Genomic DNA, 20291 nt, shown 5'->3' with positions numbered 1-20291 from the left:
CAGATATGCAAGCTCACATCGCATTACTGCCTGATGCGTCGCAAGCTTGTTGATCGCCTATTTTCGGTGGGCGACACCCACACCCGCACGCAACTAAGTATGACTCAGGCTGCAGTCAGAGGACGAGTCGTCAGAGAAGGGAAGTTTGGAAAGAAATGGCACAAATGAACAGATGTGATGAAATTATAAAACCATATGACGATGACGCCTCACCTCTCTGAAGTTGTCAAAAGCAGAGAGAATGATGTCGTGGCCTCCTCTCACCAGACACACGGCAGCCAGCAACTCCAACACCAGCGCCTTAGTTCTGTCACAGAGGATGGAGAATAAATGAGAGTTCTCATTGTGCACTTAATGTCCTCAAAGTCACGCATCCAACAAGCTTTGAACTGAGCAGATTGAACCAGAGATAATGGCCAAAACACCTTGAAAACACACTTAACCCCCATTTTTAGATTGCCGATTTTCAGATTGAGTTTTGGCCATTGTTGCCGTTTTTGAGTGGTGCAACCACTCCTACAACCAGCAATGTCCATGTACCTGTATCATGTTGTCATGAGCACGAGTATGTGACTTAATAATACCAGTAGGGGGCGCCAGAAACAGAGAGAGGGGTATTGCTGTGCCTGCTGCCTGCTAATGAGAGAGAGAGAGAGAGAGAGAGAGAGAGAGAGAGAGGTGGGGGGGGGGGGGAATTGCACCACTCAGTTCACACAGGTGTGATTTTTCTTTAATAACACAGGCTAGGAAGGTCGGACAGCTACAAACTAGATAACGTAGTAAAGTTCACTTTGGGCTGCATCCAACACATCCACTTCCGTTGGTCTTACCGTTCGGCTGCTATAGGGGCAGTTGAAATGTAACATTTTATGGGGTAGTAGACCCGACAACGTCGGGTTGTGTCGGGTTCGGGCAGGGTCGGGCAGAATTTGAGAACTCTGACTAAGATATGGACGCACGCATTTATGTACGTACCTGCCATTCTTGCTGTTGAGACTGAGGGTGATCTCATTGACACAGCGCGGATGAGTCATCACCAGGTTAAAGCCAGACTGCAAGAAAAGGAGAAATGAGTGTTTTAGCACTTGAGACAGATTTCTAAGAATAGAAGATCACAATGCATTCAGATCGGAAGGCAACATCCTCTCTTTTTATCTGGCCAACAAGGTGTTCAATGTCGTAGACGGGGTCAGATATATATATCTGGGTCACATCATTAGGTATGACCTCAGTGATGATGATGATTGCATAAGCCAACATGTTATCTCAAATTTTGCATGTGTACTGATGATGTCAAGATAGCCCTTTTTAGCTTAATGTACGCCACTGTATACTGCCCACTTGTGCAGCTACAGTAAAGGTAAATACAATAAGTTGCAGGTACTCTTCCGGTTTCTGAAAACACTGGAGAGAGTGTCTGTATGTTTTTTAGATTTTTGTATGTTTTTGTTGCCGTTTTTAATTTCTGTTGTATTGTCCCCTGTATTGTTAATTGTTATGTACCATGTAGTCTGAAATAAAGATTGATTGATTGAATGAATCACATCAAAACGTATTGTAAGGTTGTAGATATGCTGTGTGTGTGCGTTACCAGAATGGTTTAATTATACTTAATTATACACCTGTTGTTTTTGTTGACACCAGTTACAAGACACCGATTCTAGAAGTAGGCTGGGTTTCTGATTTGTACATGGACAAGGCTTTTCAAGAACCATTCAAAGTGCCAACAGTTACTTAGAATCATAACAAACTTCGGGTACAGATAGACTCTCCATATCTATTTTATATTATTATTTTCATTGGTGTACGTTTTCTTTTTGTTTCTGTGCTAAATGTATTATTTTTCCCCCTTTGAATGGGGGGGTGGGAAGGGTTTGTGTGTGTATTATGTGTATGTGATGTGATTGTTTGTCAAGTATGTCTTGTCTTTAAACCTGAAAATGTATAAATAAATTTGTAAAAAAAAAAAAAGAAAAAAAAAGATACTCTCCATACTAATATTTGGAAGCCTGGGCCATGTACTGTATATAAACTGACCATCAGTTCAAGCCTGAACATCGCTGGCATGAGAAAGAGCAAAGCCAAACAACTTTTATTGCTCTGTTTCAGCTGTTATAGGCAGTTTGTCTGTGTGGAGGGGAAGCTGCTATATGTACCTTTAGGTGCCCATCAACTGTCTAACACCATTACATGCGTGCGTGCGTGTGAGCGTGTGTGCGTGCGTAAGAAGCAAAGGGCAGGTTGAGTACCTGATAGTTCATGATGGCTCTCAGACACATGATGCACACGTGCACATCATCCCGCTGGTTGGCTGAATGTGGCTTCTTAATATGGATCCTGTGTGTCAGAGTGCCTAGCCTGCAAAGGTGACATGTCAGATGATCGATTAAAGTTTTTGATTTACAGTTTGTAGGATGGGTACATTTCAATACAAAAACTGCTACAATGATAAAACCAGAAAGAAAACTAAGACTTGTTTACATCAGGGTCCTCCACTTTCAATTCATCAGAACATTTAAAGACGTACAAATACACTTCTATGGAAAAAAATTGAAAACATCATAGTTAAAAAAAAAATGGGGAAAAACGTGTACAGTATTGAAAAATCACACCCGTGTGAAGTGAGGGGCGCTATACTACAACCACAGTATACTGCTAATCAACTTACAAATTACATAATTCATACATATAATTTACATATACATACATGTATATGTAATCTGAAACCTATCTTTATTACGTCGCCATTGTGAGCCAGAGATCTGAAAGTTCGTAGCGGTTGACAGTACTTGAGCACTAATAGGCTTGGTCATTTATGGCCTACTTGTGTGCAAAGCGCAAGTAGGCACTCGACAGTGCAGTTCTAGTTGTCAATGCGTTTACAAAACAAACTTTGAACTAAAGATTTCTGATTTTTATTGAAGGGACAGCCCCTTGAGATGCAGCATCTCATTTTCAAGAGGGACCCATAAACAGACAAAATAAATACAAAAAAGCATACTGTACAGTGTACACAAAAACACAAACATACAAATACATACATAGACGAATAACTTGCTCACCCTCTTCCACCTACCACCACATAATCAGCTGTTACACAATGGAGATAAGGTCACCATCAGGTTAGAATAGACAATAGACAAGTTGAGTCTAGATGTGAATATAAGGAAGTCCTGAAACTACTAAATTATGAGATGGATCTAAGAGATAGAGGGAGATTGTTCCAATCAAATGGGGCTTTGTAGCAGAAAGGCCTCCGCCCAACCACACTGGAGATTTTGGGGATTTTAAAGTACGGGTATTGTAGATGTTTTAGTGCAGAGGTTCCCAACCACTGGTACTAGTAGTAGTGGTACTTGAGCCCTCTTCTGGTGGTACTCAGAGGAGTCACCCAAAAAAGGAGAAAAAAGACAAAAGTGGAATGATATATATATTACTACCGGAATTCCTTCTGACCAAGCCATTGGTTGAAAAAAGCTATCCAGCCGTGCTGAAATGAGCATGACAGCACACCTAGCCGTTAATAGAAGATTTGAGAACGGATTAATCACATTAGAAACATCATCAGTTGTGCTGATTAGTGATTAGACGGTTTTGTCAGAGCAGCAGCATTATTGGCTTAGGAATGGAACAAAAAGGGCAGGTATACGCTCCTGTATTTTATATCATATATATATATCAGTTATTATGGTGGTACTTATGGAGAGCCAAATATTTTCTGAGGTGGTACTTCAGTATAAAAAGGTTGGGAACCAATGTCTTAGTGGATATGTCGAGGTAGACTGAGTCTAGGTACTGCTTCAGGGCACCTAAAATAAATGCATTTATAAATGAAGAGATACCAGTGTAGTTGCCGTCTTGCTTTAGGCTGCAGCCAATTGAGTGATTTGTACATGAGGCAGTGGTGGGTATCATATGGAGATCTCAATACAAACCTGCACAGGGAGTCATATAAGACAAACATTAAACCTGTGTAGGAGGGGCTAGCGGGGGGTAGAAGTTGCTGTACTCGGTCGTCAACCCTAAGCCATTGCAGCCTATCAAAAAGGGGAGAGGTGAGGTGGGTTCTGGCAGTAAGGACCGTAGTAGCCTGACGAGTTTGTTTTGGGATGGGCCTTTGAGGTGCTGTGGTACCATGAGGTGCATGCATAGTCACTAATTGGATAGTGTCTGGAGTGTGAAGGAAGTAGGGAAGGGGCCCAAGTTCTTTCCAAAATGGCGTGTGTGACGTGTGTGCATAGAGCCCATTAGGGGTCCGGTGTCTTCCTCAAGGACACTTCGACAGCAACTGTGGGGGAGCCCTCTGAACGACGACGATGATGATGATGATGCTAAGCATTGACAAAATACAGTCCATTACTGAACCTGTATGTTCCTATCTGTGGTTCCTACCTTATAGTGAGGGCACGGGCTCTGGTCATCTGCTGGGGGCTGATGACACTCTTATGCAAGTCCTCCAGTGACAGCTTTCCTCTGTCTGATATTGTGCCACCATTTTCAACTGAGTCAACATCAAACCTATGGAGAGGAAAAAAATGTATACAAGATATACTTTCATTCACAACACAAATGCTCAATTTATGTATTTTTGGCACTTTGACCAGATCACTTGAAAGAGTTACGATAAGTTCACATGGTTTATGCATCGTAAAAAATAAAACACATTTGTCTTGTTCTTGGTATCATGTCTGAGCACACAGAAGCGAATTCCAAATCATAATTTGTTTTGTTGCAAAAGATTATGTTATTGCGAGTCTATGTCATATCTCTCTCTCTAAATGGCTCTGCCAGGATGTCAGAGGCCAATGTCCACTCACGAGGAGTCGCTCTGTGCATGTGACAGGTACTCCACCAAAACATCCAAGCCATTGTTCTGGTCATTGAGAAACTCCTGGGCCCACCTACAATCAAATGTGATGGAAAAACAGAAAGAGGAATGGATTAAGTGACTATTTATATATCAAATGACTGATGATGATGATGATGTATACAGACAATGTCGGAAGCTGTATGCTCAAGCAAACACTATTGCCCAAAAGTTCTGTCATTGTTCCACCAAAGTGAAAGTGTCCTTGTTCAAGGCATACTGCAGTGCACACCGCTTTATACTGCACACCTGTGGTCATGTTATAAAAAGTCTAGCATGCACAGGTTGCAAGTTGCATAATAATGATGCCATGAGAATACAACTTAAACAACCCAGAGGGGGGAGTGCTAGCCAGATGTTTGTCACTGCTGGAGTGAGGACTTTTAAAGCACTCCTAAGAAATCTAATGTTTAAGTCTGGATGTGTCAACAAAGAGTATCATTGTAGCGCTTTCAAGCCCCTCAGTGAGCTGTTCACGTTATACATCAAGATTAAGGGTACACTGGCTAAAATGCCTGTATGTTTTGCCTGTTATGTAAGTTATGTATTTGTTTTACATTCTTTTATGATTTTTATTGCCTATTGTATCTCTGTATGTTAACCCCGTGTATGTATCCCTATGGACCTGAGTCTGCTAATAAAGTTGAATTGAATATATATACACTTCTATGAAAATAATGTGTTCTTGTTCAGCTAGACACCAGGAAAACACCTACGGCTGCTTGCCATAGGTGTCACAGCTGTAAATCCGTTGTTGAGCAACACATGGCGTCCGTGACACTTTGTCAAAGCTTAAATTAGGCTTTTTGGCGCTTACCCAATGTGATTGGTGCGAAGGGATATCTCCAAGTCTTTAAGGATCTGGGTGGCATCTTGGTCACGCTTCCTGAACTAGAATGAGTGAAAGAAAGCATCCATAAGGCATTAGAGTGACTGTGGAATTACTTTGATTGTTTCATTGAATTTTAGGCTGCTAAATTTGTATTTAAATACCAATACCATTATTGTGGCGCTTGTCTCTATTCCATTCAGCATACTCGCTTCCATTTATTATTATGCCAAGTCCTTCTCTACATGTTTTTATGTTTTTTTTTTAAAGCATTGGGAAAGTAATACAAGACATCACTCTGCAGGGAAGTAATGTATTGTTTATAATTGAAATCAAATAGGTAATATATAATTATTTAGACATTTTTATTGAGTTGTCATGATATTATTATTTAAAGTTGTAGACAATGTACTGTAGACAATGTAAACATGTCTATCAATTCAGGCAACATATGAATTGCATTACTAATGTTACAGTTCGTTTCTTTTTGTCTTGGTGGTGTGGGTGTTTCTTCTTAACCATGATATAGAGGACTGTTTATGTTACATAAACATAATACAAAAAAGAATGAACACAACAGGAGAGGGATTCTGAATACCAACCCTGCGTGGCACCCCGCCTTGGTCCTGGTAGAAGCTCTTGATCTTTGTCAGATAGATGGAAGGAGGGTTCTTCACTTGGAAGCGTTCCTACATGGGACAGGTGGACAGAGACATGTGGAGGAGGGAATCAGTGAGATGATGTGACCCTGTAAAGCAGTGGTTCCCAAACTTTTTAGCTTGTGACGCAAATGTAAAAAGAACCACAGCTCATCTGCTGAAAATAACTTAAGTGAGGTGCTGGAGTCACAAAGGGATAATGAAAAAAAATAAAGGGGAGCTCTGCACACTCAGATCTGTGCACAATCAAAGGATTTATTTTGCAAGCTTTCGGTCTACTGACCTTCTTCAGGCGTCTTGTGACCCAAAAAAAGAAATGAGACGTTTGCCCGGGACCCAATGAAACTAGTGAAAATAGCAGATCTACAAGCTCACAACACGCCGCGAAGCGCCGCGTTGTGAAAAATCTTTGAAATTTGTTTTTAATGCAAGAAGTTTGGCTTTTTTGGGGGAATGTTTTTTGAAAATGTCTTGAAATTAGAAACAAAAATGTTGGAAACAAAAATTATAAAAGGGACCATACAAATGTGTCCCCGAACCACAAATGGGTCCCGACCCAGTGATTGGGAACCAGTGCTGTAACAGTACATGTGTGACGTAACAACAACAGTGTGTTCTCTTAAACTGTTAAGAGCCACAAACCCTCAGACATCCGCTGCCGCCACAGGGTCCATGGGTCTAAGCTACAGGGACTCTTTTTTTGTTCAAAATGAGTACAAAAAACAAGAGCATACAAAAAGGCACATGTTACCCATCCCAGCCCCAAGGTTCCCGCTCCGAAAGAGCCACAACCCTGGATTCTACTACCATTAGCAAACTAAAATACAAATGTACAAAAACTAAAAACTAAAGTATACAAGACATATTAACATAGATAAACAAGTCAAAGAAGTTAAGTATACACACACACCACACGCTACAGTGACTTCCTACAAAATCATGACTTGTATTTTGCATGGTGCCATGCATTACACAGCAAAGTTTTGGGATTATATACTGTGTGTGTATATATATATATATATATATATACTAATGTACTGTAAAACTGGAAGACTGGAAAATGATACTGTTGAGCTAATCTGTTCATTGTATAATGTTGTAAACGTGAAACTCTCACGCATGTATTTGTATGAGTACTATTTTAGGTGTGCCTAAAATAGTCCATCTACAACTATCTCAGACTGCGCAAGAGGATGTAGAAATCAGGCTCTACTGTACCTGATCACAAACCAGCTCCCATTTCTTATCGTTGTCATACTGACTTAAAAGCTTCAGTTTGTCTGGGGGTAGGTTCATGTGGCCCTGAAAGACAAGTCGGGGGTTAGTAAATGCAACAGACACAACAGTGCACAAATGTAGGTCTCAGTTTAAGAATACAGACATGGTTTTGTTCAAATATCAGGGAAAAGCCTAATATTTTATATCGCCAGCTCCTGCCTGTACACTAGAGAAAAACCTGAGAAGGTTGAGATCCACATGGACACCGTTAGATGCCGTCTTGTTACTTACTTGGTGTGAGTTTTAAATATTTCTGCAGTAGGACCAACTACTTTCACCAGCTAGGAGAAAAATTAATCATTTTCTGTAGTAAAATGAAAGAATATCAAAACTGTTTATGCCCCAATACCTCATCAAGGGATTTAAGGCCAATTCTTGCTTACTCTAAGATACTCATTTGCATAGTGATTTCTATTTTCATGTAATGCTTTAAAACATTATGCCTTTCTGGGGCAAAACGTTTTTTTTGGTGTCAGGAGGAGGAACAAAACCCCTAATAATGTCTGGCAAGTGGCAACAGCTTGTGGTTTCATTTTCATACACAATAAAACCCCCGCCTAGGCGGGTTTACAGGCCCTTGCTTTGCAAGTGAACGACAAACTCATGGTAGGGGTGATTGAGGGTTCTCATTGTGGTTCTGTGGAATAATAAAAAAAAACTCAGTAAGCACAATGTGTCTTTAAATTACATTAACCTGTACTTTTTAAAACACTATTTGGAAACATAGCAGAAATGTGTTCGCCGTTCTTCTTACTGATGCGTTTCCCATTCACTGCTGAACGACCTTCACCTACTCTCACTCTCAGTTGTTGATGGAACAAATTGTTGTAGTTTAGTGTAAAGGGAAGTGACGTGAGATCATATTTTCATTCTTCTAGATATTGTAGGCGTTGGGCAGGAAATGTTGGGTAGGGACTATACTTGCTCAGTTTAACGAAGCATAACGGAATATCTTTTATGCACATATTCTGAAATACGAATGTCATCTCAATATGCTGCATATTAATTCCCTTCATTTTGGAACTCAGACGTTCTACCATGTGACATTTGTATTCTATTTGAGGGGGGAAAGATTCATAATCTGAGTAGATGCAAGGGGTGATGGATGATTCATGGGTAAAGAAAATTATGCATATTTATCCAATTCTGTCATATTATTTACAGACTGTTACTGTTAATTATTGAATTAATATTGTGGGGGTTTTACTTAAGGGCCTAAGGTAAAACCTCCACAATAATTCCATAGACTGAAAATGGCTCAAATAGCGAGAGTGATAGAGTGATACAAGCGGTATTCCTCCTGCTTCTAAATACTGGAGCCAATGTTTATTTTTCCAACTGATTTGGGCTTAATGGAGTGACCTTTCATTCTGGTACTTGGGCTATCCCTGTTGTTTTTGTTTAGGACCTATTGTGTCTGAAATAAAGTTTCGGCTGGACCTTCATCAGGCATCATTGATTAAATCTAATTACTCCGACGCACATGTCCCTCCATAGGTGTGCATAAAGACTTTTTCTTCAAAGCCACCATTGCATAAAAACATAAAGGCAAAATAATAAAACTGAATTAAGTAGAGTCACAAAATGTTTTCAGTTCTTTAGGGCTCTAAGGAAGGGGTCTGTCAATCACTCATTCAACATTTTACTCGTGCAACATATCTCTTATAGGGCAGATTAATTTTAGTCCTATTTATTCTCTAAAAATAGCAGTATGAATCAGCCTAAAAGCTACTGGTTGGATTGCCATAGAGCTTGCTGTGATTGTGAACCTTCATGCTCCCCACAAGCTGAACTCTATAATGATTATTTTGGATGACCCCATGGCCTTTCGTCTAACAAAACCGTTTTTTACGCTAAACCAGTAAAACCACAACCACATTGGTGTGGTCTACCTTAAAAACCGTTTTGTCCCTTTTTTTTGTTTTGTCCTTTTGACCCTTTTTGTGTGGTTTGGGCTTTAGACCTCAATTTGTAATTGCACACACTATGGGCTGTATTTTGCGTGTCTTAAGTACCAGGTCTTATTCCCTAACTTGAGTAAACTAAAGACCTGGAGGGGTGATCAATGCTCTTTGGCCACTCAGAATAGCCAAATGGCATTGATACTTTGTTAGATACTTTAGAAGGTGTTTAGCCTACTATGTATGTAACATGTTGCTCATTTTCATTCTTCTATAAAAAAGGAGGATCTAGCTTTGCTAGAATGATCTAAAACGTTAAATTACTTAATTATAAAACGAGACTATTTCAGCAATTTGATTTTATCAACATGTAATTCAAAGGTTTTAAACTGACCGGTCAAAAAAGAAGCATGCGTGTCATTATTGTAAAGCTGTGTAAATCTGTGTTTTCCATGCAACATTTTGAAACGGTTGACATAATGTTGAAACATGTCTCTTCCGGTCTCGTGATTCTCGTAAAATGTGTTGCTTAACTTCCTCTTGACAACACTTCTATCCTCCCCAGATAAAAGAGAAGGGAAATACTTATAATAATATAAAGTATATTTATTTGACTATATTAATTTAAAGATCCTTCTTCTGCCACTGTACTCAATAAAAGTGGTGGAATTTAGAATTTAAGTAACCTTTACTTAAGTACATTTTCTTAAGTAGTACTGTACTTTAGTACAATTTTGAGGTATTTGACCTTTACTTGAGTATTTCCAATTTCAAATACTACTTCTATCTCAGAGGCAAATATTGTACTTTTACTCCATTACATTTAAATGAAACTTTAGTTACTAGTTACTTTGTAGATGTTGAATATTATCACAAAACATAGGCTACATTAACCACTTCAGCCCTATAGACCTTTGGGCCATTTAACAATAGCCGATATACAAGCTCACAACGTGTCGCGACTCGCTATGAGATGCATTGTGAGCTTGTAGATCTGCTATCTTCGAAGGACACATACATTTGAAATCTTTAAATGGGACAGTCTGCATAATGAGTACTTTCACCTTTGCTACTTTATTGTAGGCTACATGTTGATGCCAATACTTTTACTTCCAGGCGTTTACTTGTAACAGTATTTCTATAATGCAGTATTGTTATTCTTACTTTTACGTACTTTTAAGTAAAACATTTGAGTAGCCTAGTAGTTTTTCCACCATACATAGACTGCCAGCCAGTGACTCACCAGCACCACGTTGAATCTTTCCACCAGCTCCTGCTCAGGGGGCATGGGCAGTTTGGGGGGCGCCGGCTGCTTCTTCTGGAAGGCCGGTGGTGTCGGGTCAGAACTCACAGAGCTCCTGGACTCCCGGTGGCTCTGCCGGTGGCCCTGAGTCACCGCCTGCTGCTCAGAGCCCCCCGCCACATTGCCCATCACTAATCTCCAAAAGTACATCCAGGACAGGAAAAAATAACAAACACCTTCCTCAGAGAGAGAAAAGAAAAACACTTGTATTCCACAACAAAGTGTGGAAGCCGCCTTGGCTTCAACTCAAACCAAAACACAAAAACTGTCTGTTCAGTCCCCAAAAGCCTTCAGAACTTAAGCCTCAGACTAACTTCCTAGCAGGTCCTTTTGGACTGTCTGTCAGTGAGAGAAAACATCAAGTCACCGGTCTACTGCACCTGTCTTAGTCCTGTGGTGTAGCTGGGCAACTGAGAAAACACATTTTGTTTGATGCTCATGCCTGTCCTGTCCACTCTTCAAACTGTCCTTACTGTCTCTTTCCTTCTACAAGTATAGGCCTACTTCTAAGAAGAACAGTAGGCTAGTAGGCCTGGATCCAGTTTGGGCCCAACTATAGAGCACAGTGAAATGCCCTCCCAGTAGCTTACAGTTACACACTCTTACCTTAGCTCTATATCTTTAGTTCAGAGATCTGCACAGAGGGTGTGGGCGGAAGGAGAGGAGTTTGACACTGACAGAAAAACCACAGCCGCACAAAAGCAGAACTTTAACTTCCTGTGTGAAACAGCCAGAAGAAGGGGGTGCAGGGCTGGATGAAAACACGGTAGGCACAACAAGAGAATGGAAATACAAATAGGCCTACGTACAACAAATGATGCCATTCTATGATTGGAAAGCCATGAGAATGGCCTGATTAAGAAAAAACATTCCCTCACACATTCATGAGTGCTGTCACTGCTGTGCAAAGTGGTACATTTTCATGAGGAAAGTTAATTTGCACAAGCCTAACATCAGCACCATGCACGGAGTCGAATACATTCATCATGTGATCATGTCAAGTCCATTCATTGGTGAGAATTGTTTGTAACAGGATTGATTGTGTGCAGGTGAGCCGGTGAGGTGGTCCACTGGAGCATTGTCCAATAGCGCCACCCTGCGTTTGAAGCCACACGCTGCATGCAGTAAAGAGCAAAGAAACTGAAAGCATTATAAAGCTATTATTAGACACCACAGCCTGGATGGATGTCGCATCAGCGGAATTTACCTGACAGCTGACGAAAAGCCAAATAACGTAGCTTTTATTAACTTTAATTAAAATAATAATTAATAAGAATAAAATAAGAAAAACCATTGAAAACATACAAAAGAAAATCATAACTCAACTGTCGCCACGGGCAATGGGATGGGATTTAGACAAACCAATGTGTTTTCGGCGTTGGCAGTTGCTTGACAACCACCCAGCCAATCACAGAACAGTCACCCCTCCGGGCTATGGGACACAGACTCTCCCATAATAACAAGTAAGTTGGTCAAAGATGACTGATCCAACGTTGCCAGAGGACCATTGGAAAGTAAGTAACTTCAATGTAAATCATCTCAATTAAATTGCTTTGCGCGTGTGATTAGTTATAAAAAACGAATAAGGACAAACATTGATGTTTAGCATATCACTGGCGCTGTGGTCGCAGAAGTTTAGCGTTGTTAGCTTGCCTTGGCAGCTAACTTGCTAACAGCTAACGTAGTAATAGTGGAGTAGTAAGTTACTTATTAGTTAATTGGAGTAAAGTACGAATGTCATGTTATAAATGATCTCTGTCTGTTCTGCTCTTTGTCCATCAGTTGTAGTTGTCCTTTATGTTGATTGCTGACTGCCTGGTCATAAATAGGACACAGTCAGCCTACACTACACTTAATGTAACTATTATAACTGTGGTCGGTGTCCTAGATTAGACAATGGACCGAGGCTGGGTTCCTGGAAGCAGTAATACACTACTGGGTGCTTCTCTTTATGCCCTCCCCGACTACCAATTACCCAAATCGGGACGATTCTCAGCAGGACTCAGAGTGACCACCTATCAAGACGCTGGGCTATTATTATAGCAAATATAGCCCCTTTTGTTACACTACTTTGGGTAGCTCATTTTAACTTGTGATGCCTCCCCTCCTCATCTCTCTCTCTTTTTGATCTCCTTATATTTCATATTTCACTGCCTGCCTTGGTGATGATGGCTCAACAGGCTGATGGTGCTTTCAGTGACAACGGCTTCGACCACAGTGAGTATTGCAGCATCATTCTTGCTGACAGATTGAAAATTGTATTAACAGTAGATTTGGTACAGTTCAAGGAAAGTAAAGGTCAATACAAAAACTGGTGAGAGGAGACTTGTTTACATAAGGGTCCTCCATTTTTCAATTAATCAGAACACTTAAGACAGAAATATACACTTTATGCAAAAATGGTCGTTCCATGTTGTGAGAATTGCTTTGACGACTCTTGTTATCCTGTTAGGTTTCTTTGCCGAGACTGCCAGAAAGGGTGCTCCAGGTGTCTCCAGGGCTAACAGCATCGGATCCACAAGTGCCTCGTCGGTTCCAAACACTGGTATGGTTTGTCGATTTCACTGATGGTGCTGCAGTCTGCTGTGACCAACATTTATTACAGAGTAACATTTACATAGCGTTTAGAACAATATAATATCTTAATGCATAGATGGGTTTTTATTCTCACCCTTTTCTATCCAAGTCTTTAAATTAAAAGTTAAGTGTGTTTTGCGTGAGTGTGCTTTTTGTTATCAAACTGTCATTACTCATTATGTGTGTTGCCAGTCACAGTCTAATATGTGTCTGTAACTGTATTTTCTGGTTATAGATGATGAAGACAGTGACTACAGGCATGAGACGTCATACAAGGACTCTTATAAAGACAGACGGCGACAAGCACACACACAGGCTGAGCAGAAACGCAGGGACGCTATCAAGGTAAGTAGATGGCAGGCCATTGTATTAAAACCTATTTAGACCTGAGGACGATTATACAAATGTCTTCTAAATCACGACAGTTTTCTGAAAAACCTATGTTTCTATCTCAGTGGTTCTCAAAGTGTTTCATGTCAAGGAACCCAAAAACTATGTAATTCGCCGTCGACCCCCATCTGAAAATATGTTGTTCCAGGGACCCCCCCCCAGGAGCAAAGATTTGAGTTGAAAACGTTCGCGCTGAAAGAATATATATTCAAAGATCTGCGCCACATTTTCGTGATTTTTGAAAAGTAGCAGACCTACAAGCTTGTTGTAGATCTAAAGTATAACATAATGCTTAAAACATCAAGTGGGGTTCCCGCCCAGAGTGGGTTAGATAAGATAAGATCTTTATTTGTCACTGTATGAGACAAAACTTTGAATCGAGTAGTGTTTTCACAGCCTTTGGGGGAAAAGCTGTTACTCAGCCTGTTGTATTACTCGTATCACAAAGACGGATCAATATGGAAATCAACTTTTTTAAATTTGCATATTTTTCCCCCGATTTAGTCTTTAGTCTACTCTGTACTAATCAAGGAATGTTTATTGTCACTCTAGAAAGGCTATGATGACCTCCAGTCCATCGTGCCCACCTGCCAACAGCAGTCTGACTTTGCTGTTGGAACGCAGAAGATCAGCAAGGCTACTATACTACAGAAAAGTAAGAGCAATAACTATAGTGCTCCATAGCTATTTCTACAGTAACACTTGATGCAAGTAATGGTTAAATTAAAATCATCAGCAGGTAGATTTTCGAGCTATTCACAGCCCGCCTTTGAGACAGATTGAGTAGCTAGAAATGGTTCTAAATGGTCCTTTAACCACTCAGCTGCTGTTCTACCAAGCGTTTTAATGCTCGTCTAAGTCAATAAATCCCTGACCAGTGCATTTTGGTGTTTCTCACAGCCATCGACTACATCCAGTTCCTTCACAAAGAGAAGAAGAAACAAGAGGAGGAAGTGTCCATGCTGAGGAAGGAAGTGATGGCTCTGAAAATCATGAAAACGTAAGATGATAGCTGTTTTCAGGTAAAATGTACTACTGTACAGAGGCGGAAAGTTCTTATAACGGCAGGGGGTTCAAGCAGCCACGCCCCCCCCAGCGGTGGAAAAAAAACGAGTTTTGTTTTTTCGAACAAAAGCCACCTTATTAGCATTTGAATGCGGCATGCGCGGCGGCCCAACACCTATCTTGTAACCCCTTTGAATTGAATTGTAACCCCTCGTAAAGGTATGTGACTGTATACGTGTATTTTGCCAAAATGCAGTGGGTTCAGTCGCGCCTTTGCCAAAATGCCAGGGGGTTCAATCGCGCCTCTGAACCCACAGAGTTTCCGCCACTGCTACTGTACATTCATATAAATAGAAATAATTTGGATTATTTGGAACAGCTGGATTCTGGACTCTGTCAGGTGGAGGAGAAAATGGGATTTCGGGATTCGTCTGAGGAGCCGAACAAAAATAAATGTTACACTTAGAAAGATAAAGACCACCTTGAACCTTGATGATCCAATTACTACTAAACTGTAAAATTGGTGGAAAAATAACAATGCCAATGTCCTTTATTTGTATAGGAACTATGAGCACATAGTTAAGGCCCACCAGAACAACCCTCAGCAGGGAGAGGAGCAAGTGTCGGACCAGGTCAAGTTCAGCATCTTTCAGAGCATCATGGACTCTCTGTTCCAGTCCTTCAGCAACTCTGTGTCAATGAACAGCTTCCAAGAACTTTCTGCCTGTGTCTTCAGTTGGATTGAGGAGCACTGCAAACCCCAGGTAAGGAACACGCTGATGTAGCACTCAGACCAAACACATTGGCTTGTGAGAACTGAGAAACATTAGTTCTTGCTGTTAGATATGTTGAGATACAAGTCCCATGACTGTATTAGGTATACGTTTGAATATTCATGCCAGTTGATATAACAAGATTAATGTTTTTGTTCATGAAAACCGGTAGATGCAATACTGTTATCATAGGCTATGATGGTGAAATTTAGATTCATGGCGATAACATTCTTTCTGTTGTTTTGGTCTGTCATGCACATCCCTACTACAGTATGTAACCTGTGACCCCTCTTTTCTTTCCTAGACACTGAGAGAGTTTGTGGTTGGAGTGTTAAGGCAGCTCAATGGCCAGCTGTACTGATCCTCTACTACCACTGGACTGATCACTCTCCCCAGAGATGGACCGTGGGCCCACTCTGGTCTTGGGGTGTTGTAAAAACTCGTGTTTGCCAGTTTGGTCACCCATTAGGCCAGTCTGCACTGCAGTATTTACAAAGTCCTCATGTGTTGTGTAGGCTGCAATTGGATTATCTCTATGGAAAGCATGCAATGTGACTGCAGTATACCAATCGTAACTGTTAACGTGGGCAAGAGATACCACATTGTCGTAAATGGTAAAATATATCTTTTCTCCAAAGCGCGTTACATAGTGCATTACATTCACACACACATTCATACACCGATGGCAGAGGAAACCATGCAAGGCACCAACCTGCACATCGGGAGGAATTAGGGTTTCAAAGTCTTACTCAAGGACACCGACACTAACTTTGGCATAACTACAAGATTTGCATAGATAAAATACAGTTGTAGTCTGCAGTAGACCTCTGAATGAAGTGGAGACTATATATAGCCATGTTAATAGTTTCATGGCAAAGAATCTCCTCTTTACACAGTATGAAAGCCAATAGTTTAAACATTTGCTTCAAAAATGTTGACTGGCTGCTTTCAAATAGATAATTCTAGTATTGTATAAATTGTACAGGAGAATTCCATATTAATCTTAAAAATAGAGTAGATAGGACTGTGAGGGGGTGTCTGAGAATGTTTTGACGACTGACTGTTGTAATTGTGAGTGTTCAGTGAAGAGTTGTTTTTACTTTTTTGCATTGTTTGAATGAAGACTTCAATATGAGCTGTCAGCAATCATAGCGTTAGGTACTGTCTGTCACCGTTTTGTGTTTGTACTTGAAATGGTCTTTTTCTAGTTAATTGTCTGGTATGAGTTCTTGCCCTTTTTTAAAATCAAATCATGAAATCAATGTTTATTTTCCATGTGATAAATGAGGGCTTGTTTTATCACCGTTTCATTTTCATGATTAGGGAGGGTCTCAAAAACATTTCAACATGAATGTGCAAACCGATCAGATCTCAGATAATTCAAGTTTGACGCTTTCAACTATTATCAAGGCACCACAGCTGCAACATTGTTGCATCGTCTGTCCATGGTCTGAATTTATAATAAACCACAGATGTGGTTTTCAGAATGCCTGTAGCTTCTAAAAGGTTTGTTTCTAACAAATGTATTATGGTCTGCTTGAGTAATTGATGCTGTCAGTATTTTTTTTAAATCATTTTTCCTGGATACTTTACATACTGAAATTATTTACATCTATTCATGCTGTAAATGTTATGTTTACCAAATGTAAACAACTCTGAATGAAAAAGGGAATGGCTACAAGATGCTGGACAGGAGTATAAGAGCAGAACAATGGTCTCAGTTCTCAGTGTAACCAATGTGCCTGTGACACATTTATTTTTGTAGATGATGGGAGAACATTGTTTCTACACACGAGGGCTGATCATCATGATTAAGTCATGGTTCCAAAACTTTCCCATGCCAAGAACCCCCAATAGCATCTTGCTGTGGCCCCCTATTGCGAAATGGCTTGTAAAATAAAAATGGCCTGTAGCTCGTAGATCTATTTTAGAATGTTGTAAATGTTAACAATGACATGCCCAAAATAGCTATGCTAGGTTGGAAGTGTTACTGTTTATACTGGAACAATAAACCTTATCGTATTTTCCCTCACCTTTCCAGTTGCTCCCACTCACTATGCATTTGTCCCAATGTGCCTGCCCAGGCAGATGACCAGGCCTTCAGTTCAGTGCCAGACTTACCTTTTTTGATCAGATTGTGTACATGATTAGGAGCAATATTCTGTTCTCCGTTCTGTTTATATGTAACATTTTGACGACTCTAAATCAAATATGCTTAAACGAGTGCATGATTGTTTTGCAATTGATACCAAAACAAATGTCTACATGCTATCATGCTATAAATTATTGGCAAGCCACAAGCATATGTGTAAACGTAAAGAATCAAACTGTCAAATGTATTTATGTCAAAATAAATAGCTAGATTATATTCTCAATTAAGCTCAGGAAATCAATGTTGCAAATATTATCAGGATCTATTGATTTCATGTTTGAAAAGGGAATTTATATATCACTATTTCTGGGATTTTGAGATGAGCATCTCAGTGGAGTGCTGGTTTGATTAAATCAGGTCTGTTAATGTTGTGCTGTGTGCAGATTACAGGCAGCTATTTTTTTTTATTGTAAAGAAATACTGCATAATTCAATGTTTTATCAATCTGTATTTTATTGGAAATGTTCCTTCAAAAATAAAACATAAATCTTAGATATATAAATACAATTATTTCCTCTGGTTTGTAGTTTTCACCAGTGAACCACATTGGTTGGCAAGGTGACAGTATGTGTTCCCTCAAACACTTGGTACCGCTACCTTACAGTCCTCATCAGTCTCCACACCAACTTCTTCCTATAAAAAGCATCCAAATTATCACTAAGTAATTTAAAAAAGATAACCATGATTTCACATTACTCTGTTGCACTGCATATTGTCAGTGCCATTAACAGATCTAGCATAGTGTATGTCTGTATGATGACTCACCAGGAACTCCTTCTTGCTCTTAGGATATCCCTCCAAAATTGAATCCATCATGTCTGATGCCTGAGAGAAACACAGAACAAAAGCAATGTAGGAATCCATGCGTATTTTTGTGTAGTCATTTAAAGACCCATGTTTCATTAAATTAAAAGTAATATTACCAATCTCTTCCTCTTTTTCCATTCCTTCACATAAACAGTCTGCTCTTTGTAAACCTGAACAAACACAATTAGCAAAGATTACATTTTATATTTAGGTAAATTAGGTAATAATAAAAAAGACCATCCTTTGCTGGATTTCTAACAATGTGAATTTCAACTTGACAATAAAACAATCATTACTCACCCTGTCTCTCTCTTGCGGTGAGACGTGATTTGTGGCTGACTTTATCTTCTCTGTGCGTAACCTGTATCCAGAACACTCTGTCTTCAGCTCTTGGATCTCCGTCATCATTTCCTCTGTAGTCAGGGCACTGTTAAGCCCTTTCAGCTCTGTAGGCATACAATTCATCACATTACAATTAAAATACAGATCCCAAAATGCAGTAAAACAAATTGATAAAAAATATATAATACATGCTAAATATAATTCTTATGCATACCGATACATACAACATACTGATTGATTATTGATTGTGATGATTATTGGCACTGTGTAATGTAATGATAGACATAAGGAACATGTCTAAAGCAAACACTGCATTTACTGAAAGTGTATCCCACCTGCATCCAGCTGTTTACAGCTTTGGGTAAGGGCCTGAACTTGTTCATTGAGGTCTGAGATCTGTTTGTCCATTGCTTTTAGGTCCCCATCATTCACCTCCTCGAACTGAGCCTAAGGGAAGAATACATTAAAGTCAGGCAGGGGCTAGAACTAAAGAAAATGGTTGTGCCAATATGTGTAAATCATCCAACTATAAATTCACACACTAACCTGATCAGCAAAATAAATCTTTTGCTTCCCATATATTTTCTCTTTGATCTTCCCCTGTAGAGCCAATTGTTCCATTGCTTTGGTCACTGCCTGGTAACGTGAATAACCAATGAGGAACTTAGCATAATTATTGTACTGTGCATGTAAACAATGTCAATGTTATAAATCTTATAAATCTCACCGTTTTCCCCAATCCATGTTGTTTTTGTAAATTACAAAAGACATCTTGGGCACTGTATGGGCGATTCTTTTCATTCAGATAAGAAAGAATGAGTGCCACACCTGTGAATGAATGTGTTCAGCAATGGGAACTGATTACTTCACTATGGTCAGGTGAAATTAAATTTGTGTGACCATGGGCCATGGCATGAGGAATCTAAACAAAATTAGACGATCAGTTAAAAAGAGATGCCAAAATTCGGTTGACTACGCTAGCGCCGGGAAGCATTTTGGCCCTGCCTGTGATAGCTTAGCAATAGCAGCTGTTGTTTTATACTACAGCACAAACGTGGCAGACGACACTATAGTCACGACCAAAACAGAAATGTAAAGTGGACTGACCTCCGCTGTCTTTCTTGGACATTTTCTTCCTCTCCTTTCACAACAACCTGTCTTTGGAATTTGGAGAAGAGTCGTGCTCGCGCGAAATATACGTCACAGAACAAAACATTCAGGGTAGTCACTCAGCTCTGTTCTTACGCAGAGGGTTAGACAGGAGACTCACCCCTGCGCGTTTATACGCATGGCAATGTTGGAACATGGAGACCATGATGAACTGAACTCAAATATCAGCTAAATAAATTATGTTATGTATAGTTGTATACTGAAACTGCCCCTAATCCATCTCAGTATTGTCACAAAA

The 20291-nt window shown here is 39.9% G+C and overlaps 3 protein-coding genes across 4 annotated transcripts in view; 1 reads left to right on the top strand and 2 right to left on the bottom strand.

Moving 5' to 3' along the window:
• The window catches only part of fmnl1a (formin-like 1a), a 28542-nt gene extending 17039 nt beyond the window's left edge, over positions 1 to 11503 (bottom strand). Inside the window, exons 1-10 of one of the 2 annotated variants that reach the window (XM_080776325.1) lie at positions 11444 to 11503; positions 10778 to 10968; positions 7574 to 7657; positions 6299 to 6385; positions 5685 to 5758; positions 4818 to 4901; positions 4393 to 4518; positions 2250 to 2358; positions 976 to 1052; positions 214 to 307 (exon numbers count right to left, since the gene is read on the bottom strand). In XM_080776325.1, the coding sequence (XP_080632451.1) occupies positions 214 to 307; positions 976 to 1052; positions 2250 to 2358; positions 4393 to 4518; positions 4818 to 4901; positions 5685 to 5758; positions 6299 to 6385; positions 7574 to 7657; positions 10778 to 10966 (924 nt within the window). In that variant the 5' untranslated portion in view covers positions 10967 to 10968; positions 11444 to 11503. The other variant, XM_080776324.1, reaches the window with a different exon arrangement.
• Positions 11504 to 12271: 768 nt separating this feature from the next.
• mlx (MAX dimerization protein MLX) lies at positions 12272 to 16884 on the top strand. Its single transcript, XM_080775822.1, has 8 exons — positions 12272 to 12351; positions 13018 to 13054; positions 13290 to 13382; positions 13650 to 13759; positions 14357 to 14459; positions 14705 to 14804; positions 15372 to 15573; positions 15887 to 16884. The coding sequence occupies exons 1-8, from the start codon at positions 12316 to 12318 to the stop codon at positions 15941 to 15943; spliced, it is 738 nt and encodes a 245-aa protein (XP_080631948.1). The 5' UTR covers positions 12272 to 12315; the 3' UTR covers positions 15944 to 16884.
• Positions 16885 to 18235: 1351 nt separating this feature from the next.
• On the bottom strand, positions 18236 to 20203 carry psmc3ip (PSMC3 interacting protein). Its single transcript, XM_080775823.1, has 8 exons — positions 19991 to 20203; positions 19611 to 19711; positions 19430 to 19519; positions 19219 to 19330; positions 18842 to 18987; positions 18658 to 18711; positions 18500 to 18559; positions 18236 to 18367 (listed from the first exon to the last, which is right to left on the bottom strand). Exons 1-8 carry the CDS (start codon positions 20010 to 20012, stop codon positions 18311 to 18313), a joined length of 642 nt encoding a protein of 213 aa, XP_080631949.1. The 5' UTR covers positions 20013 to 20203; the 3' UTR covers positions 18236 to 18310.
• Positions 20204 to 20291: the final 88 nt, after the last annotated feature.

The sequence above is a fragment of the Protomyctophum bolini genome (assembly GCF_963924005.1).
Source record: "Protomyctophum bolini genome assembly, chromosome: 11".
In the NCBI taxonomy this organism is placed as follows: domain Eukaryota; kingdom Metazoa; phylum Chordata; class Actinopteri; order Myctophiformes; family Myctophidae; genus Protomyctophum; species Protomyctophum bolini.
This window is presented reverse-complemented; position numbering and strand designations above follow the sequence as displayed.

Coding starts and splice junctions, on each gene's coding strand:
- psmc3ip (XM_080775823.1), bottom strand. CDS start 20,012: ATGTCCAAGAAAGACAGCGGAG. Junction 19,712..19,990: donor GTCCAAGAAAGACAGCGGAG/GTCAGTCCACTT, acceptor ATTCATTCACAG/GTGTGGCACTCATTCTTTCT. Junction 19,520..19,610: donor AACATGGATTGGGGAAAACG/GTGAGATTTATA, acceptor TCACGTTACCAG/GCAGTGACCAAAGCAATGGA.
- mlx (XM_080775822.1), top strand. CDS start 12,316: ATGACTGATCCAACGTTGCCAGAGGACCATTGGAAA. Junction 14,460..14,704: donor GGCTACTATACTACAGAAAA/GTAAGAGCAATA, acceptor TGTTTCTCACAG/CCATCGACTACATCCAGTTC. Junction 15,574..15,886: donor AGGAGCACTGCAAACCCCAG/GTAAGGAACACG, acceptor TTTCTTTCCTAG/ACACTGAGAGAGTTTGTGGT.